Here is a 26,655-nt window from a genome sequence, read left to right on the forward strand (position 1 = left end):
CTGTCGAGAGGCCTTAACTACTGCAACAGAAAAAAACATCAGGAAAATTGGGAAGGTCTTTTATTCTTCCTTCCTTCCTCCCTCCTCCCTTCTTTCCTTCCTTCCTTTCATTTTTTAAAACAAATGAAGCATGAAGTTTAAAAACAAATTGTTGTATCTTGTGATGATCTAATTGGTCATTTTTCTTGGAAGAGGAGTCCTGGCAAGGGCTCTGAGCTTCAGTTTCTCCATCTGTAACATGAATTATCAAGTCTACCTCATAAAGAGGCTGTGAGGATTATATGAGATAGTGGCTGTGAAGCACTCAGGCTGACCACTATCACCTAAGCACGTGCTTGATAAATCACAGTTACTGTTAGCTCCAGGTCAGGTGCTTTCCTTGAACAGGTATCCTGGGAACACACCTACCATTGGCCCTGTACTAGGCCCCTCAACCTATGCACACATTCCAGGATAGTCCTTTCTGGATGCAGTTTGGCTTAGAGGACTGACTTAGATAAACATTGTTGTAGCAACACACATATAAGTAAGGGAAGGAGAGACCTCAGGGAACTTGTAGATTCTGAAATGGAGACACTAGGCCTGTGAAATTGTTCACAGTGTATTTTGCAGGTTAGAATAATTAGTGCCAGGCTAAGAATTCTGTCCACCTACACCTTTCTATATTGATGGTTCCTAAACATTCATGCAGCAAATGTTTGCTGAGTAGTAAAGTGGGCGAAACTTCCATCAACAGAGACAATCACACTTAAATAGCTTTTTAAATAACTAGAGCCCACAAAATTCCTATCAAAGGATACATTTTACAAGAGCAGCTTTCATGCAACACACCTTTCATATGTCCAAATGTAGCATTAAAAAGGCCTGAAACAGTGAATATGGCTACCCTGTAGGAGAGGAAAATCTTTCACAACTTAATTTTCTTAGGCCCAGATGATGGCTTTCAGAAGATAAATATTAAAAGGAAAAAGTATGCTTTGGGGACAGAAAAGTAAATTGTGGGTTGGAATAGAAATACATCAATAAATATTTTCTAGGATTCTCTGTTTTGTGCTAGTTTGGAAGCATATGTACTTTTTAAAAGCATTTCTTATCTCACTTAGTTGCATGTTACACACAAGTTGTTTGGCTCATGAAATGTCCTTATTGCATATATTTTGTTATTCCCATTGAGAGGCAGAAAATACACTAGGAAATTGAAGATTTTCCTCAATTCCCTTTGAATATTCAACAAAACCTCCTAGACCCTAAATCTCAACTTTTGGGAAAGAACACTTCCCCCCAAAATTTTCTTTCTGCCTCCCAGTTCTGTCCCCCCTCTCCCCCCTCACATGGTGAAAGTGAAAAGGAGCAGAAAAAAATGTTGAGAAGGCCATTCAGGCTTCTGGAGGCTGACAGGGGCACAGCAATGCTATTCCTAGCAAAGGTTTCTCATGGGAACTGGAGGGCAAAGAAAAGAAAAATGAGGGGAAAGAGGTAAGAAAAGGGAATGGCCAGAAAAAAATAAAAGACAGAGTAGAGATTTAAAAAAAAAAGAATGGCCCTGATCTCTAGGGCACTAAATGAAACATTTCAAATGGCTCATGTACCCCTGAGCCTCGAACTTGACTCCTGACCCTTGAACTTGAAGCCCTCCAGGGCTCAAATGGTATATGGAGCACTGGCTTCTACTAACATTTCTACCTATGTGCTACGGACTTGAGGATGAAGGCTCTGTCACTTCCCCTTGCATTCCTCCTCAGTGCCCACCTCAAGGCAGATGCCCTTGAGAACACGGGAAAGTGGTATGTAGGAGAAAAAAATCAAGGCTGGAAACCTGAAGACCTAGTTTCTCCTCTGGATCTGTCATTCCGTAGCTGTCAGACCGTCATAAGTCTGAGACACCATTCACTCACATGACACCAGAATAGTAAGCTCTGCCAACTTCTCAGGATTGCTGAAGGGTTCCTGGATTTAAAGACTAAATGAGTAGTTCACTGAAAGAAATGCTGGTGTCCATCCTATGCCTGGGGCTGTTCCCTGAAGCCCCCTCTGCAGACAGGTGCTGGGGCACAAAAATGGGTGAAGTCCTTGGCCAGCTACTTGATCCCTTCTTTTTTGAGAAAGCAGCCACAGTCCTGAGTAGAATGGCTTTCCATTTGTTATAGAAAGTGAGTGGTGGGACCTTAGACAACTCATCTCTCTCTCTGATCTCAGGGTCCTCCTCAGTAAGGTGGAGGGTAGATGAGGCGGTCTCTAGGGGCTGACCTGCCTGAAAGCCACCTCCTGGCCTTTATATGCCACAGGGCTAACTACCCCGGAGGCTGGCCTGCTGAGACTTTATAGAAACTACCTTCCTCCCTTTCGAGTATGATCTCTTTGGTCACATAAAAGGATAGATCTTCTTCCTAGGATATCATTTGTCATAGCCATCAGGGTCCTAATTATTCTTCCATAGGAAAAGAGTAAGTTCAAAATTGTGAATCAGAAATGAATTCCTCCAACCAGGAATTCTCTATAGGCTTCAAGACCACAATGTCCCTCACAACCTGAGATTGATTGCTCAGGGCATACCCCACTGTTCTGAGGTACCCATCCATTGAGAGGCAACTTTAGATCCCAGGCAGAATGTCCAGCGCTCCTCCGGGGTCCCATAGGCCCTTTGCTAAACGCAGTCTCAGGAGAGTGATCCTTGATTGACAGGGAGCTTACTACTTCTCTAGGTGACCATTTACATCTTGGATGGCTCTGCCATAAAATTCTTCCTTCTTCTAGCCAAAATCCATGTCCTTCAACCCAGCTCTCACCCAGAAGACTGCAGCAGCCACCAAATGGTCTCCCTGTCTCCAGTCTTGCTCCCTCCATCCATTCTCCACACTGAGGTCACAGCAATCTTTCAAAAACCCGAATCATATCAGGCCAACATCTACTTAATCCCTGCAATAGCTCCCCATTGCTCATTAGTGTGGCTTGCAAAGCCCCTGAACACCTCTGCATCATGACCTCTCACCATTCTCCCACCTGAACTTCCCTGTCTGTCCCCTCAACCACCACCACCGTTATCTTCATTGCTAATATTTGTGCAGTGTTAAGGGTTAATGCATACATGATCTCATCCAATCCACTAAATACCCTCTGAGAGAAGTAATATTACTATACCTGATATTCAGCTGAGGAAATGGATGCTCAGAGAGGTTAAGTGGCTTGCCCAACATCACACAGCACCCAGGTCTGATTCCAGAGTACCAGAGCACTTTCCTGCCACACTATATTGCTTTCCATTGCTAACTTCCCTCAGTTCCTTAAATGCTCAACGCTCACTCCTGCCTCAGGGGCCCTCACACATGCTATGGCAGGCTTTCTCCATTCTTTGTCTAGCTAATGCTACACATTCTCAGGTCTCTGCTTAGGTATGATGAGCCACACCATGGACTCCCAGTGCTCCCTGTTTTCACTTGTCACACATTGTGACAATGACTTGTTTCTTTTCTGTCTTCTCCATTCATTGTTAGACACTTCAGGGTAGGAATCATGTCTGCTCTGTTCACTGTTGTATCCCTAGTACAATGCATGCCTGGCCAAGAAAGAATAGTTTTAAAATCTCATGATTGATTCCAAGTCTACCTTCAGAAGTACATATAAAAAGGTTTATCTGTTCAGATATCTGAAGAAAGAGATTGTGCCCGGACACTCCCCACCCCCCAACTCCCCCTACTGAGTTTTGTCTGAGTTCCTCAGTTTTCTGGTGAGATGCTCCAGGGGCATGTGAGTGGGGTGGAGGTTTCCAAGAAGACCTCCCTCCCTCTGTTCTAGTTATCCTGGTCTTCCTTCTGTTCCTTAATCACAAAGGCCTTCCTTCTTTTCCTTGCCATCTTCGGGGCTCAGTGTTAGTTGTTCCCTCTGCTTGGAATGTTCTTCTCTCCCTGATCAATATGTAGCTCCTTCTCAACATTTGGGTCTTGGCTCAAAAATCACCTCTTTATAGAGGTCTTCCTTGACCATGTGATCTAAAGTAGTCCTGGTCACCCTTGAACTTATCTCTATGCATAACATTTGTAATTATACAATACATTCTGATTTGTGGTAGTCTTTCTCCCCTCATTAGAATTGAGACTCTATTAGAGCAGGGCAATTATCTACATTGCTATATCTCCCAGTTGCTAGATCAGTGCCTGATACATACAGAGGGTGCTCAGAAATGAACGAATGAATGTGGGAGCATGTATATTGGGGATTCCCATACTGCTGCTATCCTCTAGTGCTGGCCTCTGATCCAATTTGTAAAATGAAGTGGTCAGATCAGTCTCATGCATTTAGCTGGTACAGTATGGACTGGTTTTTATGGCTACAAAAATACCAAAGTTACCTTCTGTGGCATAGAAAATACCTCTTTACCGTAATCTTAGTTTTACTAAATTTCCGGGGAGCAATAGAACAAGAGAAAGGCAGACATTGAATATTTCATTGTTTTCTAAAAATGTACACACACAGGTCCCTAAGAGTTTACAAAGCACCTTCCCACAATCTTTTAAGGGTACACATATATAATTCCCATTTAACAACTGAAGAAACTGAGTATGAAAGTGCTTAAGGGACTCACTAAAGTCCTCAAGTTGAGAAGTGGAACATCTGAAAGCCCATGCTTTTTCCAAGGTAAGAGTAAAGGAAAGAAACAACCAAACTGTATCCTGGTGGAAGAACCATCTCTGAAGCAGTCTTGCCAAAATAAACCAGAACCTGAATCTGATCATGTCTCTAAATCCAACCATCAATTTAAGGAAACATAAAGGGCAGAGGAACATGATAAACAGTACTGTGAAAATGCAATCAGCAAGATTCAGACTGTGGAAACTCCACAGGACAAAATATCCTTGTATCTTCAGTAGATAAATTGTAGGGGAAACAAGTGACAGAAGGGAGCATATTGTTGAAACAAAAGAGACTTAAAGGACACATCTACCAAATGTAATGTGCCTATGTTTGGGTCCTTGACAAAAAAACTGCAAAAATAATTATGCCATTTATGAAAGAAATTGGAAATTTAAACACTGACTAGTTAATTGATGATATTAAGAAATTATTGTTAATTTTTTTTTTAGGTTTGATAATGACATTGCTGTTAGGTGATAAAAAGAGTTCTTGTCTTTTTCAAGTCACATACTCAAATATTTATGGATGAAATGATATACCTGTGATTAGCTTCAAAATAATAAGGGAAGAGGCATAAGTGAGTGGGGATGACCATGGATTGATGGAAGTAAGTGTTGGCTGATGGATACACAGGGGTTTATTTTACTATCTGATCTGCTTTTGGGCATATTTAAAATTCTCCATTAAAAAGAAAAAGAGTAAAGCTCAAAGGTGTGTAGTAGAGTTTTATTAGAGGTAGTGGTTCAGTTACCTTTCTCATCTTTCATATGAGGAAACTGGGGCTCAGGTTAAGGGATTTATGTAAGGTTATAGTGCCATACTGAAGTGGCAGAGGTGGGAATTTGATTCCTTATATCTCTCCAAATCCAGCAGCTAGGGATTATTCCATGGTCTACATCTCTTTGCATGTCGACGCTTTGGATACTCTACTTCCCCCAGCCCTATCCTCTCTCCACAGAGGGCAGAAATTAACTTGTTTAATGCTGTGTCACAAATGCAAAGTACAGTGCCTAGCACATAGTATGCATCATATTTGTTGAACAAATGAATGAATGACTTTATGAAGAGCCCAAAACAAACAGCTCAATCAGTTTGGCAGGGCCCATTTGAGGGTCCAAAGGATGTGATGGAAACGATTCTCTGCAGGAAGAGCTCATTCCTCTCCTTAGGAAGGATGCCCGGGGGACAAAGCCGGTTACCTTCATGCAATGCCTCTTAGGAGGCAGGCAGGCCCTGTGCTAGGCACTGGGAATCCAGGAGTAAGACAAAGTCACTGCCTCCAAAGGATTCAGGGTACTGGGTCAGACAAGAAAGACCTGGGAAAGAAGGAATCAAAGGGAAGCTCAAAGGTAGGAGCACAACTCAGGCTGTGGACCAGGATACTTCCTGGAGGAGAAAATGCTTAAATTGAGACTAGAGGGACAGACAAAAATAAACCAAAAGGATAACAGGAATTTGGAGTGGGGGCAGGTTAGGGAAATTCATGGACTAGTAAACTTTTGGTATTGTAGTTGTTTACAAGGTTCCTTAAATTGATGGTTCCATGGACAGTGTATAACAAGCCCAACAGAGGCTCTGCAGACTTAACTCTTTTCCCAGCTCAACAGCCCATCAGCCAGCTTCATCTCACTGTCACATGTAGTCTGGCCGCAGACCTGGTTTACAAAAGGCTGTGATGGGGGTGGGGGGTGGGGGTGTTCCTGGGTAGGGAGGGTAGAAAGTGCCTCCCTTTGGTACACATCTGGAAGAAGTTTTTGTCATCTGCTATAATAAATTCTGTGCCTTCTTTTAAAAGGCTTGCAAAATCTTTATCTGCCCCTTGGAACACAGGCTTTTTAAAGGTCAATTTCTCTCTTGTCCCTTATCACGTGAAACTTGGTTTAGAGATAATCTGAAAGGGTGACTAAATTCTACGGATTTACGTGAACTCTCTTTGTCCACAATGGGAAATGGGGAGGAGAAGGGAGGACAGAGAGCTTTGTTCTCAGTTTTCCTGAAATTTCTCCTTCCAAGTTGCATCTATCAATTACCTGTAATGCAACCCATGATTGTTTTCCATGGGGCCAAGAACACATAAAGAATCATCCCTTGAAGCTGCTTAAAGCTCCTTTTTCTCAAAAAGGGTTGGTTCAAATTCCAGTGAATTTTTAATTCCAGCTTCTTTTTAAACACTGGTTCCTTTCTAATCCTAGCTATAATCCTAGTCCACTGTGTGACTTTGGGCATGCCACTTCAGCTCACTGAGCCTCAGTTTACCTTCACGTAAACATCTGCCTTGCAAGACTGCTCTGAGGGTTGGAGATCATGTTCACAGAGTGTCTAGCACAGTGCTTGGCACTTAGGAATACTCTGTAAAAGATAGCTATTATTTTCCTTTACTTATGCTTGAATTTTATCTTTGTAGCAATGAGTAACAGTTTTGAATACAAATTTTAATAAAGAAAACTAAAAAGGTCTAAACACTTTATTACATGGAGAAATACATTGAACTTTAAGTGGGAAAAGAAGAATATGAAATTATAAAGAAAGCATAATTACAATATTTAAAAGTAACTATTTGTATATGAATATGTAGTTTATGGCAAACATCATGCTTCTATGATTGCAGGTGGAAAGAAGTGGGAGAATGAGAACTGTCATGTGCAGGTGATGAACTAAGGTTTAGAGAAGTTGAGTAACTCACTCAAGATCATGCAGCCAGCAAGTGGAGAAGCCAGGATTTTAACCCAGACAATCTAGGCATAGACTCTGTACTTTTAATCACTGGGTTATGTGGCCTTTCAGGCACTTTAAATACATGGCCTGTAATGTCACCTGCAAGGTATGCGTTATTCTCATTTTACAGTCACTTAACCTCTTTGGGCCACAGTTTCATCATCTTTGAAGTGGGGATGACATGAACATCCCCATCAGAGGGTCGATGTATATCAACTGAGAAAATGCATGGGTCAGCACTTCATAAAGGGTTTCATAAAGGATTCATTATGAATAGGCCATGCTTCTTCATCAAGTGGAGCACACAGAAGTATTTCACATTAAATGGGTGAGTCAGGGCCCTGTTCCCCATGGGCCCCTCTCACCAACCAGTACCCTGGATGAAATCTGGAGGCATGCAGCATTGACTGGGCAGCCCCGACAGTGTAATCTGAAAACAGTTGCTTTATACCTAGAAAACTCGGGAAGAGGAGACAATGTGTTCTCAGGTAACTTGAAGGGCCACTGGTCTTTTAGGATGGAGCCAGGCTTCTGACGTCTGAACACCATGAAAAGCAATTATTGCACTGTGTTTGCAAATATGTCCCTCTAGATTGTGAACTTCACAATGGCAGGGAGTGTGTTTTGTCTGTCTCTAAAAGGCAAGGGCCAGTGCAGAGTAGATACTCAGTTAACATCTGTTAGTGAATGAACTTATGTTGGAGGGCTATTGGGAGGCTTTTGTAAAAAAACGTATGTAAAAGCTCATTTCAAGGAAGAAGTAAAACTATCTCTATTCACGGATAACATGATCCTTTACAGAGAATATCCAAAAGAATCTATAAGAAAACTATCAGAGGTAATAAACAAATTCAGCAAAGTTGTAGGGTACAAGAATAACATGAAAAAATCAGTTGTGTTTCTATACAGCAGCAATGAAAAATCTGAAAAAGAAATTAAGGAAACAACTGCATTTACAGCAGCATCTAAAAGGATAAAATATCTAGGAATAAATTTAACCAAGGAGGTGAAAGACTTGTACACTGAAAACTGTAAGACACTGTTGAAAGAAATTACAGAAGACCTAAATAATTGGCAAGCCATCCTTGTTAATGGATTGCAAGACTTAACATTATGAAGATACTACCCAAAGCAGTATATAGATTCAATGCAATACCCATAAAAAATTCCAGCAGTCTTTTTTGCAGAAATGGAAAAGCTGATCCTCTAATTCATCTGGAATCGCAAGGACCCCAAACAGTCAAAGCAATAGTGAAAAAGAGGAATTTAGAGGTCTCCCAGTCCCAATTTCAAAACTTACTTCAGAGCCACAGTAATCAAAACAGTGTGGTACTGGTTAAGGACAGACATACACACCAATGGAAAAGAATCAAGAATCCAGAAGTGAACCCACACACCTATGGTCAACTGTTTTTTGACAAGGATGCCAAGTACATTAAATAAGGAAAGAATAGTCTCTCTAAAAATGGTGCTCGGAAAATTGCCTATCTATACGCAAAGGAATGAAAGTGGACCCCTACCTCACACACAAAAAATAACTCAAAATGAATCAAGGATCCAAACATAAGAGCAAAAACCATAAAATTCTTAGAAGAATTTGGCAGACAGCAAATAATTCTTAAGTTTAGGGGAAAACCTTCATGACCTTGAGTTTGTCTATGGTTTCTTAGATAAAACCCCAAAAGCAAGAGCAACAAAAGAAAAAAAAAAGACAAACAGAACTTCATCAAAATGAAAAATTTTGTGCATCAAAGGATATTACTGAGAAAGTGAAAAGATGATCTACAGAATTGGGAGAAATTATTCCCATATATCTGATAAATATTTAATATCCAGAATTTATAAAGAACTGCTACAACTCAACAACAAAAAGACAAAAACCAAATTAAAAAATGGGCAAAGGACTTGAATAGACATTTCTCTAAAGAAGATATAGAAATGGCCACTAAGCACATGAAAAGATGCTCAAGAACATTAGCCATCAGGGAAATGCAAATCAAACCCACAATGAGATACCTCTTAGTGGCTGTTATTAATAAGGATGGCTATTATTTAAAAATGGAAAATAACGAGTGCTGGTGAGGATGTGGAGAAACTGGAACCCTAGTATACTGTTAGCAGGAAGTCTGGCAGTTCCTCAAAAAGTTAAACATACAATTACCATATGACCTGGCAATTCCATTTCTAGGTATATACCCCAAAGAGTTGAAAATAGGAACTTGAGCAGATACTTGTACACTGATTTTCACAGCAGTATTACTCACAATAGCCAAAAGGTGGAAATAACTCGTGTCGATAAACCAATGAATGGATAAATAAAACGTGGCATGTACATACAACGGAACATAATTCAGCTGTAAAAAGGAATGAAGTTCTGAGACATGACAACATGGTTTAACCTTGAAGACATGATGTTGAGTGAAGTAATCCAGAAACAAAAGGATAAATATTATATGATTCTACTTATATGAAGTATATAGGATAAGCAAATTTATATAGAGAGCATGTAGATTAGAAGTTACCAGTGGTATTGGGAGGAGTGTGGGAGAAATGGGGCATTTTTGCTTAATTGGTACAGAGTTTCTGTGTGGGGACATGAAAAAGTCGTGGTAATGGATGGTGGTAATGGTACCAATGGTAGCACAATGTGAATATAATTAATATCACTCTACACTGGGGATTGTTCTTTTCCAGTTTCTGCTGATTCACCTTTTGGAGCAACTCAAGGAGGCTCCATTCCCTTGGGGTCTAGATCAGGCCCATTTCCTATTATAAGAAGTTCTTTCTCCATCCAAAGCTGTTGGGCTTTGGACTACTGTGTGCCCAAGCCCCAGATGTTCAACAGCTGTTTGAACACAATGGCCAGGATGCCAGACTATTAAGAAGGGAATGACTTCATCATGAAGCTTCTCTTCCCTTTTCTTCTATTACATGAATATTATTTTTAGTTATTGGGATTGTGCCTACACAGACAAACTGAAGGGAAATGTCTCTTTTCTGGCCAACATCTCTTTCCTATGATTGTACTTCGCAACAGAATAATGAAGGCTATAATTTAAGGACTAGAATGGTTGTCATGGTCCAACTGCTATTTGCTAAATAGGGAGAGCAAGTCCCGGAGACTACTGTCAATTCGCTTGCCTTTGGATGCACAGGGAGCCAAAGTCAGAATTGGAATTAGAACCTGGGTCATTTCACTCAACTGTACAAATATTCCACAAGACTAGGTACCTCCTCCTTGGAGCTCTGACTATCGGGCACTTGAGAAAAGCCAGTGGTAAAGGCAACTTCTATCACAAACCCATAGGCCAAAAGGGCATAGGGGTAAAGGAGCCCCTCAGTGTGCCTGGTGAGAGTTACCACCAGAATGAGAGAAGAGACCCTAACAAAAGGAAACCCAATCTCCCTTCTTTGGAGAAGCATCCCTTCTGCAGCATCTGTTATACAGAACTGGACAGCTTCTTCTCGTCCACTTTTAGCCAGGCAAATTCCTAACTTTGCCAGGCTACACATTTTACTGCTGACTTGTTAGGAAGCTCTTTCTCCCATATGCCTTTTCCTCTGCACTGGTTGGCAGACAGCAAATAATTTCATTTACATTAGTTAATTTTAATTAATTCAAATGGAACAACTATGATAGGCACTTATTCCTCAGACCACTTGAGCAGTTTTTTGCCTGCCGTGAAGTCCTCCTTGAGTGGACAGCTGGGGTTGGTGGTCTGCTAGCTCAGCAATGGCCACCCCCCATCCTGTGCTCCCATCTCCAGAGCTGCATGGGGCCCATGGATGCCAGAGTCCTACCTCCATCGTTGTCTTTGCTGTCACCACAGGCAGTTTCCATGGATGTGTCACAGCCAGCCCCTCTCCAGCCTAGCTGGCAGACGCAGTGCCAACCATTCAGGTCCAAGGTACATCTGCCATTCCCATTGCACAAGCCAGGACAGCCCTCTGCAAGGCAAAGTACACAGAGTCGAGGTCTGATCGTCCATAGCCAACCACAGTCACACACACTCAGACTCTACCCATCAACTTCCACAAGCTTCCACATCCATCAGCACAGTGATGCTCACAGCAGCCCAGGAAGGCAGACATCATTAGGAATTTCCACTTTACAGAGGTGGCAACTAAGACTCTGAGAGGTCAAAGGACTTGCTGAGTTCATACCATCAGGAAGAGGCAGAGAGGGTTATAAAGCCCAGATCTTCTGCATCTAAAACCCCCTCTTTAAAACTGAGTGGGATTTCAGAGCTGGAGTCAGTGGTTGTAGGCCTGTCAAAATCTGGCTAATAGACCTTGATGCCTGCTCCTTGCTCCTTCTTCACTCTGGTATGTCTTCTCTGTCTCTGGTGGCTGTTTGGAACAAAGAATCATCTCCCCCATTTACTTCTCGGGTCTCCTTAGCACTTCTGGGGATCATTCTAAAAGGCTGTTACTTTGTCTGACTCTTGTTATTTGATCAATTATATTGAACCTTTGGCCTTTCATTAATTTTGTCTTATTTTCTGCTTTGAGGAAGAGGGCTTGGGTCTTTTTCTTACCATCTTGTCTACAGCCCCACTGAGAAGAGGGCTCTGCTCCCCGAGGTGAGAGAGACTAACTGGGGGTGTCTATGATCACAGGTACAGGTACAGGCAGGCTGTCATGGCCTAATTTTGTTCATCTGTACATCTGCCTATCTGTCTTTTAATAACCACCTTCCCTGGGCTAGCACTGGAGGTACATAAATGAATAAGGCCCAGTTCATATTCTTGAGGAGCATGCAGCCTATCAAAGAAGACAGATTTTTAAAGGCAAAAAATTTCCCTGCTAAGTGCCCTGAGGGAGTTATAAAAAATTTGGTGGGGACCTAATTCAGGAGTGACCATTTGTCTGGCAGGACTGGGAATGATTGAATTGAGATGGGTCAGGGAAGGTTTCAGTCTCTTGGCCTTGCCTTGGCTCTGTGTTAGCCATATTATAAGGTGGGGAGTTTTTATTCCTATTCAAATAGATTTACAGGTTTTTGATTATCACCTTTCCAAATCCTTCTCTCTGAGTTTGTGGCTCAGAAATCAATGTCTGAGAATCTGTAAAGTTACATGGTGTACCTCAGCTTCTATTTTGCCACTTGGTTTTCATCCAAGTCCTTATTTTAACAAACCTGTCAGCCCTTTTCTCAGAAGGGCTATCAAAAAACAACTTTCAAGGCTTTATCTCTTCTCTCTGCCCCTGTTCAGTCTCAGGGAAACGTATGGATGTGAAAGTACTGTCATTTATAAAGCTTAATTTGTATTACTATTATGAACAACAAACTGCTACAAATATGGCTATAAGCTGAATCTTCTGCCTGAAGGAACTGAAAATTGCCCCATTATTCTTAAATGGGACAACAAATGCCGAAGTGGCTATCCAGTACAAATTGAGTGAACAGTACAAATTCTGTTCCATCAATGGCTGATGGAACAGAATTTAAAACTCGAGTGTTCCCAGGACTTTCAATAGTTGGCTATTACTCCAAAGTGAAAGTAAAGGACAAGTTCTTTTCCACTTGAAATAATCAATGCGGCAACTGATCAATCTGGCCACTGTGTTTTCTATTTAAAGGAAGAAACATTTATTGAGTGTGTACTTTCAGACTAGGAAGGGTTCCTCCAAAAGTTTAGAGGCAAATGGAGACTATGTGGCCTTTGTACAGTAGAAGCCTTTTGGGGAAGATGGGACCCAACCAGCACGGCCACCCCCAAAAGAGAATGAGAACATGGGAGCAGCACTTTCTGACTCAGTAGCCAACACCAGCCACACCTAGTGGTCTAAGCAATTACAGCCTTCCCCTTTCCCCAACTAGTCCTGATTTAAGTTTTTGTCCACACAGCTGCAACTTACTTTCAATTAAGCCTCACTTGTATTTGGAATTAATCTTGGAGGAAATAGGGTCTGATCCTTGAGAATGGTAGCAGACTTCTTTATTTTTCTTCTAAGATGCAGCATCTTGTAAGATGCTAAGAACATCTCTTATGTAAGAGCACAGGCTTGGGGGGCCATATCAAAGACTAGATCTGCCATTTAGTGGCTCTGACCTGGGCAAATTATCTAATTTCTATGAGTCTCAAGCTTCTTACCTATAAAATAGGGGTGTTGGAGGATTAAATAAGATAATGTATGCATGATGCACAGAGACTGGCATACAGCGGGAACACAGTACCTGAATCTTCTACTTACCTTACCTTCTCTCTATTTTGTGCATATAATATCAGAAGTTGTACTCATAACCTCAGGGAGGGCCCACAGAAAGGCAAAATAGGAAATTGAGGCAGGTTATCTAGATCAGGGCTTGGCAAACTTTTCCTGTCAAGATTTCCTGATAAATATTTTCGGCTGTGGGCCATATAGTCTCTCACAATTATTCTTGCAATTACCCAATGCTGCCATTGTAGCATGAAAGAAGCCACAGACAATTTATAAATCAATGTATGGCTGTGTTACAATAAAACTTTATTTAAAGAAAATAGGCAGTGGGTCAGATTTAGTCTGTTTGCCAATCCCTGGCCTAAATGTTTCAGGGACAGTTATGATGACGACGCCTATCATATACTGAGGCCCATCATGGCTGGCAGCTATGAAAAGCACTTCATATATATTATTTCTAAACTAAGTAACTTTAAAAAAAAGATCCTAATATTCTACAGTAGTTCCAATTTCTCATCATTGAATCATTTTTAATAAATACTATGTATTGTAGGAGAGCATGGGCTTGGAAGCTGAATAAATCTTAGTATATTTCCCAGCACCACCATTTACTTACTACCTGTGTGGTGACTGGCAAATTACTTAACTCTGTACACTGCAATTTTTCTTATCTGTAAAATGAAGACAATACCTAATTTGAAGAATTGTTGAGAAGCTTAAATGAGATGATGTATGCCAATCATTTAGCAGAGTGTGTAGCATACAGTTGGCATTCAATAAACAGTAGCGGTTATTATTGTTAAAATGATGATGGCCGAGTTTGTTTTAACTTTGTATAACGTCACTAAGAAATTCACAAAATAGCCAGAAAATATCCCTTTGCAAGTCCAGATTGTGTCAGTGTTTGGGTTGAAAGATATGGTCTTCATAAATACAAACCTTGGTAAAGAAAGCTGAGAAGAGCTCAATGGTGGGTGGTAATGGAGGTCAACGTGCAGTGCAGTGGGGGGCAGTACGATGGGTTCATGGCAATGAGCCTGGGCCCAGGCCCACCAATTCATGCTTTCCTAGCACACTGCTCTTCTCCTTAATAGCAATTATCACAAGCATACTTCATTTACTAATTTTGCAATTAGTTTTCCATTAGAGTGTAAGCTCCATAAAGGCAACTTTGGGCCTAATATAGCGCCTTGCACATGTCAGGCAATAAATCTATATTTGTTAAAATGAATCAAAATTTATGTTTGTCAAAATGAATCAACGAATGAGACAGGAGACCTAGCTTCTGGTACTTCCTGACTTCCTTATGGGATCTTCGGAAAGCTACTTCTGCTCTTTGGGCCTCAATTCTTCATCTATAAAATGAGAGTTTGGCTAAGATGTTCTGTTACATCCTTCCAGAAGAACTGACCCAACAGAGAAGGTGAAAACAACTTCAGATGAGAATATTTTGTTCTTAATTTCAACTTTACTCAGAACCTATTGGAAACCAGGCCCTGTGCCAATTCTGGGTATGTAGAGATGAGACATTTTCCCTGTCTTCAACAATTTTATATTCTATTTATTTATATCCTACTTTGCTCCAGGAAGGATTTAATGGGTCTTATAATAGCAAACAATACTCCTCAAAGTGAGCTCTGTGGAATACTAATTCTATAGGATCCTCAAAAACAAGCTTCGGTGGTCAATTACATTTGGAAAACATTGTATCCTATATTCTTACCCTAGAAAGTCACAATGAATATTAGTGTACTAAAAGTTATGGGAATTCTGTCTTGCAATAAAGAAATGCACTTATTTGATTATCTGAACATTTTCCAATTTGACCTTAGAACTCTTTTCCCCCAAAACCCTTATTATAATATTCTATTTCAGGAATCCCACTTTGGGACCCCTGATCTGGTGATCTCCTCATAGCACATGGTGCCAAGTGCACACATTCTGTGCTGCTCTGAGACAGCCTTAAGGAGCTGGTGTTCTCAGGGAGGGAAGCTCTGGAAGTGAAATCACAGGAATACTTTGTCCACAGTTAATTTCTGCAAATGGACTGAGTTATACCCTGAGGGCCTGCACTGTCTGATTGGTTTCAGAGGGACTTTGAGGACCTAAGGGTTGAATAAGGTTTGCTCTCGTCCAGCAATCTGCTTTTGGGATAATCACACTCCCATTAGACAGCAGGAGGAAGCCTCCTCTGGGGTGACTTGCCGACTTTCTTAAAGCCATATGCTCATCCTTATTCATCAGTGAAGTTCATTAATTCCCAAAACTCTGAAACTCATCAGTAATTCAGAGAGCCCAAGTGACATTAATAATCCTCTCTGGAAGGACGCACACCAGGCATTTGCTAGAGCCAAAATAATGTAATTTTAAGGTTTAGAGAAGGGCTATGCTTTTCAAAAGAAACGATGCCCTTTAAATGGCAAGGGACTGCTTTATCTTCAATCTTCTGCTTAAGCCTGTGAAGAAGCCCCCCTTGTAGCTAGCATCAGGTGTGACTAGAAGATTTTCAGAATCCTTGAATGTATTTTTTATTTAAATGGCAAGGGGGCTGTGAAATATGCCCATCATATATCAACATGCCTTGTTTCTATATATTTCTCTTTCTGGTCCTCTTGTACTTGTTCATTCCTACAGTTACTTCCCTACACAAGGCCACTAGCATCTCCTACACAGATGACAGCAATAGTCTCCTAACTGGTCTCCTCGCCTCCAAATGGCCCCCCTCAAACCTTCCTGCACAATGCAGTCAAATTGATCCTTCTATATTATTATCCTGCTTTTAGAAATCTTCAGTAGCTTTCTCACACCCTTAGGTTAAAGTCTGAAATCCTGGTCTACAAGGCCCTACTTAAGTTGGGTGGGTCTCCTTGCTAAGTGGTCACTGGATATCCCCTATCATAATCTTCATCACACTTGGTTATAATTATTTGTTTTAATGTCTTCTCTGCTGGACTGCTGGCTCCAGAGAGCAGGAGCCATTTCTTTTGTGCAGTATCCACATTTCCTGACATTTAGGAGGAGTTCAACTTATTATTTATTTAGCTTCTATCAATGCAACTGGAAAGCAAAGGAAGAAAGTTGGCTTGTCTTTGAATTGCAAAATACTCACTGTGACAAATATTGAGCTTGCATGAATTTCTTTTTAGAATTAGTTCCCATTATATCAGAAAGTCAGCCAGGTGGGGGCTTGGTTCAGATCTAGATTTTGCCAGGAAACATTTGTCTTTTAAAGCAAGTTATGGAATTCATTCAATCCAACTAAAGATCTGATGACAATATTTTCAGAACTAAAGATCAGAATGAATGGTTTGAGACAGAATGTGAGTCACTCTCTGGTAAGGGTGCCAGTCTGGAAGTGGTTTGGAAGAAAGAATATTGGAAATTATGTGACATTCTTGGTGCTTTGTGGGGACAGAATGTAGAATGTTTGAGATATGTATTAGACCAGGAAATTCAAAATCCTGGGTCTGCCACTTTCTAGAAGTGTGTTCCAGCATGAGCTGCTCAACTTCCTCAACCTGAGTTTTCTCTTTCAATCAAATAGTTTTATCTACTCCCTTAAAAAAATCCACAGGACTCATTTAAGACTTATGGATGTAAAAAAGCGACACAAAATAGGAAAAAATTCATTAAATAGATGGTAACATTATTAAATTTAGTCCATCCTCAAGATTCCTAATGATGATTGTGCATGAAATGTCTGTTTTAAAGAGGCTCAGAGGTCCTACTCTTTCTGGCTGGAATGATTTTATTCTCAGTTGAGGGCCCACATATAAAACGTGAGGGACACTGCTTCCCAAAGAAGACCCTGGCTTTTCAACACCAGGCACCCGTCTGATGGGCCCTACCAATACTTTGGTTGTATCTGGCAAGGATGTCCCTGCTGAAAAGCATTTATTCATTTATGTTTCCCCAAAACCCTTTCCATAAGTTTTTAAACATTTGCTATCTCTTATTAAAAGTCAATTTAGCTGTTTTCTTTACACTTTCACAAATTAATCTGGCTAATGAAGCCCTCCAAATTAAGGGTAAAAAAATAATAAAAATATGATGATAATAAAATAGCATAGCTAACACTCATTGAGCATCGTTCCTGTCAATGTGCTAAGCACTTTGCATTCATTATTTCACTTAATCCTCACATCAGCCCTACAAGGTAGGCCCTGTTATTATCCTCATTTTATAAAGACTCTGCGGTGAAGAGGCTAAGTAACTTGCCCAAGTTCACCCAATTTGGTAATTGTTGGAGTTGGAATTCAAACCCAGGCAGTCTGACTACAGAGTATGTACCCCTAACCACTGAGCATGTATTTTGTGCCAGGCATTGTGTCAGGGCCTGGGGATAAAAAGATGAATATGACATGGTGTTTTTCCTCAGTTGCTTAGAGCCTTTTTGGATCACACATATTTGATCATTCTGAGAATGATTCTTAGAGCAATGAGGTCTACTTGGAAAAACTGGGTACCATCTAATTTAATTAATGTAAATATTTAAAATGGAAGAAATTACTTTGTCTTTGAAGATAAAACTTACCAAAGCCAAGACACCTCTGAAAGAAAAAATAAAAAACCAGACCATCCACTCCCTGAGGTCAGGGGGTCTGCTTTTTTTCCATGTCTCCAGAACCTGGCATAGTATCTAGTATATGGAAGGTGAACCATATAGGTTGTTGAATGGACGAACACAATAGTAACAGAATGTAGTTCTTAAGATTTCTTAGTTTGCTCTGGGGTCTCTCCCTCTCTCAGGCCACCCACCCTGACTCCTAGCACTTTAATTCTGATGGACCAGGGGCCATAAAGGATAGGCAGGATGACATGAGGTAGGGTGGAAAGGGCGAAGGGTGTATGTGTGTGTGGGGGGGGGAGGGAAGGACAATGGCACAATGGTAATGTCACAGACAGATCTGAGCATCTTGGGGGGTGAATGATACTCCAGGTATATCAACCATTTTGTGACCAAAAACCTGGCCCCTTTGGGCAGTGGATACTGTGACAAAGCTGGGGATGTGGCAGAGTCTAGACACCATGCTTATGGGGTGTATATACATTTTTATACACAGATTTCTTTTTTATGCTCACACACAAACACATACAGAGACAACAGGAAAATAGAGGAAGGAAGACCATACCTTTAACTACCCTATCCAGATAGTGAGCTTGGGAGATAAAAGACAGGACATTTAAGGTAGGATCAAGTAAGTGCAGTACTGCCTGCCACATAACCATGCCAGGTGATAAGGAGACAAAGGGGGATGTGCCCCATGGTTGGACAGACATCTGTCATGGTGGGAAAAATACAACCAAAGACAAGACAACATGGGAGAGGAGGGAGAGCAAGCACATTCTCCTGGAAGAACCAAGGGAAATTTCAACTCATTCAGTGGCCCAGGGTTTGGAAAGGTGATCATATAAACAAGAAGACATATGGAAAGGAAAACAAGAGAAGGAGGAGGATGGGAAGCTGCAAAAGTGGCCACACTCCTGCTCCGTCAGGTTTGGTTCAACTTTATGGAAAGCTAGAACTTGTCCCTTTGCGCTACTCTGAGCCAGCATCCAGCCTCCCTTCATGAGAAGCAGCTGTACCAAGAACAGTGCACCCTGCTAACAGAGGTGTTCCCAAGAAGTTGGAATACGGAAATATGTAAAATCTGAATTATCTCTGATGTACACAAGGGAAGTGAGTTGTCCTGGAGTGAGCCTTTGGACAAATACACTGCCAGATTATCTGTTTGCCATTCCTGAATTTTCTATATACACATGGGCCCACAAATACAATGCAGAAATGCTTGGTGTTCTAAGTAAGATACATTCCTCCTCTGTGCATCTTACACAAAATGTGAGGTGCAGGCAAATGGGTGTTACTGTAAAAAAAAACAAAAAAAAAGAAAAGAAAACCTAACTACTTCTCAATACTTATTAATGCAAAAGATAGAATGATGTACGCTTTGTTTTCCAATGGAGGGGTTGCATCCAAGCATTGAATTATTTGGCCCCTGAAGGTTTTGCTTAGTTGTGAGGATGTGCATCAAAGGTTACTCTGAAATAAACCCCACTATGCATACGTGTGGGTGTCTGGCTATGTGTTTAAAGGAGGGCAGACCTGTCCTTTGTTCCCAGTAAAAATAAGTAATAACCTTTCTCCTTCCGTATTGTGACTGTGGACACGGCCAATTGATGAGTTTCCCGTTCATTCCTCTCCCTACACTTCACCCACATGTGCACTCCAACAAAGACTAGACAGGCTGCAGTTTTTTGAAGGGCCTGATGCCTTCTGGCTACAATCGACCTTGTTTTCAGCTTGACTTCATACATGAATCAAAAGTCCATAAAATAGGGTTGGACTGCAATGGTGTGGGCTTGTCCGGAAGCCCTAGTGTTCTACAAACTATAGGAACAGTTATATTCTTTTCATAAAAAAAATAAAGTTTATTTTTTTCAATCCTCTGGATAGGACAGACACTGTTGCTGTTCATCAATATATATTTGCCTCAAAAGACGGGTGGAGGAGAGGCCATGTTCTTAGTTCTGGCATCCATATGGTCTCTGTTTCAAGATGAAATATGCTTCCAGAGGCTGCAGAGCCAAGTGGAAAATTAGGAAGAGGGGATTTTAACTGGGCCTTCATTCTTATAGATGTGGTGGAGTCCTTAAGATAGCAGGAGAGAAGGGTAACTTGAAGGAGTGTGGCTTAGTAAGCAGGAGCAAAGAAATAAAGCTGTGGAATGCCAAGCAATGAAAAACAGGGACAGTTCCCATATGAAAATAGCCTAGTGAACATCTCTGGCTAAGGGGCAGACTTTCTTGATGCTTGGTTCCTCTGGGCCTTTAGTTTTAGTCAAACATATTCACTAGTCCTGTAAAGTGGTCTAAAATTCCTTAGACATCATCTCTCGGGATATGCCACTGAAGAGCAGTAGCCCGCAGGATCTCCTGGACCTCCTGGCTTAGTTGGGCTGCATGGTGTTCTCAGCTTTCAGATCAGCAGAGTGTTTTGGAGGATCATATTGATAAGTTCTTGTAATAACTCTGAACCCAGCTCTGAACAGAAGAGAACCTAGATTTCTCTCACACGGTTGACAAAGACAACTAGGCTGGATCACACATCATCACTGGGATCCAAATGGTCACACTACTGGGCATCCACTTTTGAGGGGGTTTGCTAGCAAGGAAAACTTTCTTGATTCTTTCCAAACCTAATGGTGGTATCATGGCTCTGGTGATGGGTATAGATTATACCCATTATCAAGAATAATCTTCTCAAGTCCAGTGTCTGATTTCAGAGACCACTCTCTTTTCAAATGGCATTTCACTTTCAAGAACTATAAAATAACAAAACTATCTGTTAAATTCAATTGCTTTTTTAATATCTTTAAAAAATGTCTACTAATTTCTCCAGACCACAAGCAGGAGTAGCAACCAGTGGAAGAGACTGAAGGAGGCTCTGGTTGCAATCAACATGGTGGGCTTCCAGGAGACAACAGTGGACACTCAAAACTTCAAATTCTGACTCTACACAACAACCTCAAGCCACACTGTGAATCTAAAAGCTGGTAACATCCAGTCAATACCAAGTCCAAGAGTTTTCTGGGAATGGAATAGAGCTTCCTTTTCTCTGGTGATTGAAAATGGAAGTGATAACTAGGTCTTTGAGATCCAACACCATTTATTTATAAAAGGCATATGCAAAAATCCATACTGTTGTTCTTTTTGTTGTTTCAAAATCTTGACATATATGCCCTTGAGTACAGTTGTTTAAAAATTCATCACAACTTTGCAGATGATACAAAGTCTGTAAGTTTGCATTATGGAAGGTGGACTCGGTACTTCACAAACTTCCTGCATCTTTCTCCTCAGGACTTTGGGATGAAGGTGATGGCAGTGGAGTCATCTTTATTTACTCTTGGGAAATGTTTATTCTTTCAACATTGAACAAATATTTCTTATGCTCCTATTAATTCATATCACTAGAGCCTCAGACTTTAATAGTTGGTACACTGGTACTTTTGGGCCAGATCTAGTGAAGGTAATGCTTGCGGTGGTTATAATCATCTGAACTTCTTTCAGGTGGATGACAAAGCATCAAAGAGGTGTTCCTGTTAATATCTTGGCTATGTTAATGTTATTCTCTCTTTGGAAGGTGATGCAGTGTGCAAGTTGTCAATGGCACCCATCCTGAGAGGAATTCATGAAGCTCAGGAACTTTCCTTCAGTTTCCATCCCTACAACCTGTGGGCTGAAATCTCCCAGAGCCATCAGCAAATCTAACTCTATGGCTCTGGATAATTTGGGGTAGATCCCTATATATTTTCTCTTTCTCCTTGTCAGGTCACAGGTCCTGTTATGAGAAAAGACTTTTGAGACCGGATAAGCAGGAAGCTTATCACACAGGCACTCATACCTCATTGAGTGATTTGTGAGTTCTAAGGATTGTTTGATTAGAAAAAAGAAACCTGAAAGGTTACTGCTCAAAAGTGGACAAAACACTCCTGAAGATTTTGTGGCCTTTCTTTATAATTTCTCTTCATTGTGAAGTCTGCTTTTGCTCAGTCACGTAATTGCATTATCAGAGTATTATTTTGATCTTTACTCACAGAGGATGCTTTTGTTTAAAAATCAGGATTTGTATGATTGGACAGCTCTCCTGAAGTCTAGTAAACAATTTTGTATATCTGTCATCTTGAACAATCACAGCTTTGGGGTCAAGGTTGGAATTTTATGAATGCAATCAGAAGCTGGCATTTTCCACACGTTTTGAGACTTTATTGAGAAAGGGCAGTGAAGTGAATAAAATAACCATCAGAGAACTGATACTATTGTTTTCAAAGAAAAAGGAGAGAATTAATCACCTTCTTAAATTTAACTATGATACTCAACTTTCTCTAAAGAAATCTGATGTTAAGCCAAGACTCAAAAAGACCCATAAAATTCCCAGAAAACACATCCAAAAATATGCTTTTGGTTGACTGTTGTCTATAAACTTTAGAAATTGATCCAAGTCAACCCATCTTATCTTACCTTCTGGACTCAGAAAACTGGGTTCTATGAACACAAGTGGGAATATTAGTGTCGAATAAGTAAGTGTAAAAATGAAGAATCCCTTTCTCCTGGCATATTTTTAGGAGCAGGCGACTCAGTTTTGGACTTACGGGCGCGCAGTTCTGTGAGTGGTGGAGGAGAGAGCTGGTGTTCTGTCACCCCTGGAGGCCTCTTCCAGCCACGCCACTCTGTCATTCATAGAGGGAGAAACTGAAGCCAAGAAACTATAGGGTCTGCCCGAGGTACTTTTACCAAAGATCTTTCTTGGAGATGCAAAGAGATAGGTAATTTCTAACGTAAGAATTAAGGAGTCACTGTGAAATATTTTTGCTGTTTGAAAAAATATTAGAATTATAAAGGATCCTACTTGTCAAATTCCTTTTTATTCTGAAAATAAACCTTTTGTTTGAGAACAATCAAGTGAAATAAAGGGTGGACCTCCACAAGAAGATTGTTAACGCCTACTATAATAATGTTCTCTAGGAAATGTCACTGGGTAAAAAGGTTCTGATGCTTTAAGATCTTTATGCAAGCAGTAAGGTAAACAAGTCACTCTTTCCTGTTTATGGAGGACTGAGGTGTGTAAATAAACAGACCTGCCTCTCTCTTCCACTGTTTGGAGATCTCTGAATTGGTTTCATGAATACCAGCCCTTTCTCAGGTATGAGAAGTAACTGTTCTGTGGTATATGAACTATCTGCACTATAACGACCTATTATGTAATAAATCTGATAACAAGAAAATTTAACACTTTGAATTTCTACCTCTACACATCAGCAGTTTTTTCTTATTCTAAATGACCTTCACAGGGAGTGGAGTTCTTGGGAAACATAAGAAAGTGCTTCTGGTTTCCATCACAGATTAAACAGAGATTTCTCCTTCTCTTTCCTATTCCAACAATAAAGGAAGATACCCAGCATTGCTTCCCTAGTTTGCATCCCTTATTCCTTTCAGTAAATCTGACAAGGCTATTGAAGTTTTCTTCAGCAACAGGGTGTTGGGTTTCTCAGTGGGGATGCAGCTGGCCACAGGCAGAGACCCACAAAGAGCAAGTTGCCATGCTGGGAAATTAGACAAGGACAAAGAAAATGCTCACCACACCATGAAAGGTAACAGAATTCCACACCAAAGTCCTTTCATCTGAGCCACTATGACTAGTCCAAAAAAATTCTATGACATTTTTTTTTGTTTTGTGACTGTCAACCTTTCTCTTGAATTGTGCACATTTACCTCGATGTATTTCTTATCTGGAGGGGGAAAAGCATCTGCAATTTCAAGGAGGTATTTGTTCTTAAAGTGTGATAACAGAGTAGTCAAGGGACATAGCAGAAGGATGGCTTGACTTCTTGGCATCACAATAAAAGGCTTCTCCTTAGAGCCAGATTGATGAACATCCACAAAACGCTAGATGCAGCAGGGCCTGCCTATAAACCATCATGGATCACATGTGATGACTTAGGATCATGTGTGATGACTTGGGGGGTAATTTCCAAAAGCCCCTAGTCATTTGACTCAGAGATAAGACCCTGTTATCTTATAAAAAGTCTGACATTTATAACTTTTTGGAACTTGGTTAGCTGAGCTGAGGACGCTGTAAGCAGGTGACAGAAACATAATGCACTCTCTCTGGGCTCTGCTAAAGGGTGGCTTTTTTTTTTTTTTTTAAATAAGAGTGGTCCCTTCTGGGCAGGGGTGACTAAAGGGTCAGTCTGCTTTCAAACATGTGGGAAACCAAAGGTGAGGGGAAAAGCAGAGAGCCCCTCAGAGGAGGAGGGCCATTTTTCTTTAAGAACTTTCCAGGACAATTATAAGGTCGGATGACACTGACATAGACTCCACTGAGTAGTGCTCAGGAAGATGACAGAGCACATTCCACCATGGAGGCGGGGAGGACAGCAATCAGCTCTGGAGGGGCTCTGTAAGTGTGGTCTGAGGCAAATTTGGTGAGGAACTCTGAGTGCAACTGCAACAAGGCACAGGACCCAGGAAGGACAGCGGCCACAAGCCTCAGTGGACAGCTGGCCTCTGTGGTGCACGCACTGCAGAAAAGCAGCTGGTGAGCAGCAGCTGGGCATAAGGATCAGAAAATCTAGGTTCAAATCTGGTTCTATCACTTCCAGGTTATGTGACCATAAGCCTCAGGCCCCTGAAAAAGAGGGAATACTATCTTTTTCCTTCAGAGGGTGTTTGTTAGAAGGATGAAATAATGTGGTTCAAGTCCTTAGCACAGTGCTTAGCATACTGTAAATACTTAAAAAAAAAAGTTCCTGTTATTGATATTAATAAATGTAAGGTGCTCTATAACCATTTATAAACCAGTGATATCACAGGGGTGGGATGGAGGATATAATCTAAATTCAGGCTGTAAAACAAAGGGAATGAAGCCTAAAAAAATGCAAGGGATAAGTGGTAGCTGTTTGCTCAAAATTCCTTTGTCACTCAAAAGCTTTGGAGCTTGTCTCCCAGTCTCTATAAGACTCAAGAGGTCACTTTCAGAGCTGGAAAGGCACCTAGAATCCTGTCTTCTGAAGCCATATGCTCACCATCTGATCACAGACCCTTCCTTTAAAAAACAAATGGAGGGGGAAGAAGTTAAAAAGACAGACACACAAACCAGTTGATTCAATAAAGAGCTTTTGGTGAGTGCTCATTCCAGGATAATAAACCAAGCAAAACGTCTGGCAGTGTTTAAAATCAACAAAACCAGCAGGAAAGGCAGAAAGACGGGAACGGGGTGATCAGCTTGTTTTTAAAGCTGCCAACAGTGCTGCTTCAATGGGGGCTGGTGCTGAGGTGCTCCCAAGAGAGAAGAAAGGAGACAAATGCAGACAGGATGGAGGCTGAGGACGGGAGGGAGGAGTCCCAGGCCTAATGAGATGCAGATGTGGCCCCTGGGCCTGTGGGAAGCTTTCCCCAGGATTCCAGACTGCCTTGGGAGCTCTGGCCTAGGAGGCCAGTGTTGGTGGAGAGCCCTGAGCTGAGCCAGAGCCATCCCAACCAGATAATGAATTAGATGATAATGGCTACATTTATCTGCACTGTACTATAGCTCAGCCTGTATTAAGCTCTTCATGTGCATCATTGTTCCCATTTTATAGCTGAGGAAACTGAGGCTTAGAGACTTGCCCACAACTGCTAAATTGTCTGCCTCATTCCTGAATCCCAGCTCTTTAACACAAAGTTACAATGCATTTAGCCCAGAAAGGGCTAAAAAGCAAGGCATGCTAACCATCTAGCTGGGATGTGGGAAATGCAAACTGGGAAGGGAAAGGTTGAAAATGCTCAGTGGTGGGCTTAAAATGATTGATGTCTAGAAAAAGCCAGCCCTAATGTCACCAGATGAAAGGACTTTTTGCCCAGTTTCCACATGTGATGCGGGCCAGGCTTGGCCCTGATGTCCCCGACAGACAAGGAGCCATGCAGCCCAGAGAGCGCCTATTGGGGCCTTGGCCCGCCCTACCGATGGTGCAGTGCTCGCCGTTCCAGCCGGGGCTACACTCGCACTTGCCGTCACGGCAGGTCCCGTGCTCGGTGCAGCGCGGGTGGCAGGCGCGCTGGTCGCAGGCCGGGCCCATCCAACCATCCTCGCAGCGGCAGGTGCCCCCCACGCAGACGCCGTGGCCGCCACAGTCGGCAGCACAGATCTCTGTGGGGAGGGGAGGAAGGGGCCAGAAGGGCGGGGAAGGGACGAGAGAAAAAAATAAGCACTGAGAAAATTATTGTTGGAACAAGTGTCACACTTGGCTACCTACCCTAGGCTTCCATGAGCAACGGGGATTCCAGAAGCTTGGGAGACTAATCTCCATGGACAATGACCCTCGGGCAAGAACAACCCTCTGGGCGGAAGCATGCCCCGAGCCCATTACCCCACTGCTGTAGGATGGATTGAAGGGCTCTGTGCTATTTGCTTTTCCCTATTGCCAGCCTACCCCCGCTTTTGTGCTTGCCACGTCCAAAGGGGACCAGGCTTCTGAACAGATGTGAGGAAAAGTCAAATTTAATTAAAAACCGGCTGTGTGTGAAAACAACGTGAGGATGTGTCCCTGATCACCAAGTGAAGTGCTTGAGAGGCTGGCTGGGGCATGTGAAGAATTTTGGGGCCGGCAC

General features: G+C 41.6%; 1 protein-coding gene across 1 annotated transcript in view; it reads right to left on the reverse strand.

Moving 5' to 3' along the window:
* Window positions 1–26,655, reverse strand: part of TENM4 (teneurin transmembrane protein 4) — a 771,745-nt gene that overhangs the window by 102,316 nt on the left and 642,774 nt on the right. Inside the window, exons 16-17 of the mRNA XM_037840847.1 lie at window positions 26,009–26,194; window positions 11,146–11,292 (exon numbers count right to left, since the gene is read on the reverse strand). Coding sequence (XP_037696775.1) covers window positions 11,146–11,292; window positions 26,009–26,194 — 333 coding nt within the window. The remainder of the gene's footprint in view (window positions 1–11,145; window positions 11,293–26,008; window positions 26,195–26,655) is intronic.

This window comes from Choloepus didactylus, chromosome 6, assembly GCF_015220235.1.
Source record: "Choloepus didactylus isolate mChoDid1 chromosome 6, mChoDid1.pri, whole genome shotgun sequence".
Classification (NCBI taxonomy): Eukaryota; Metazoa; Chordata; class Mammalia; order Pilosa; family Megalonychidae; genus Choloepus; species Choloepus didactylus.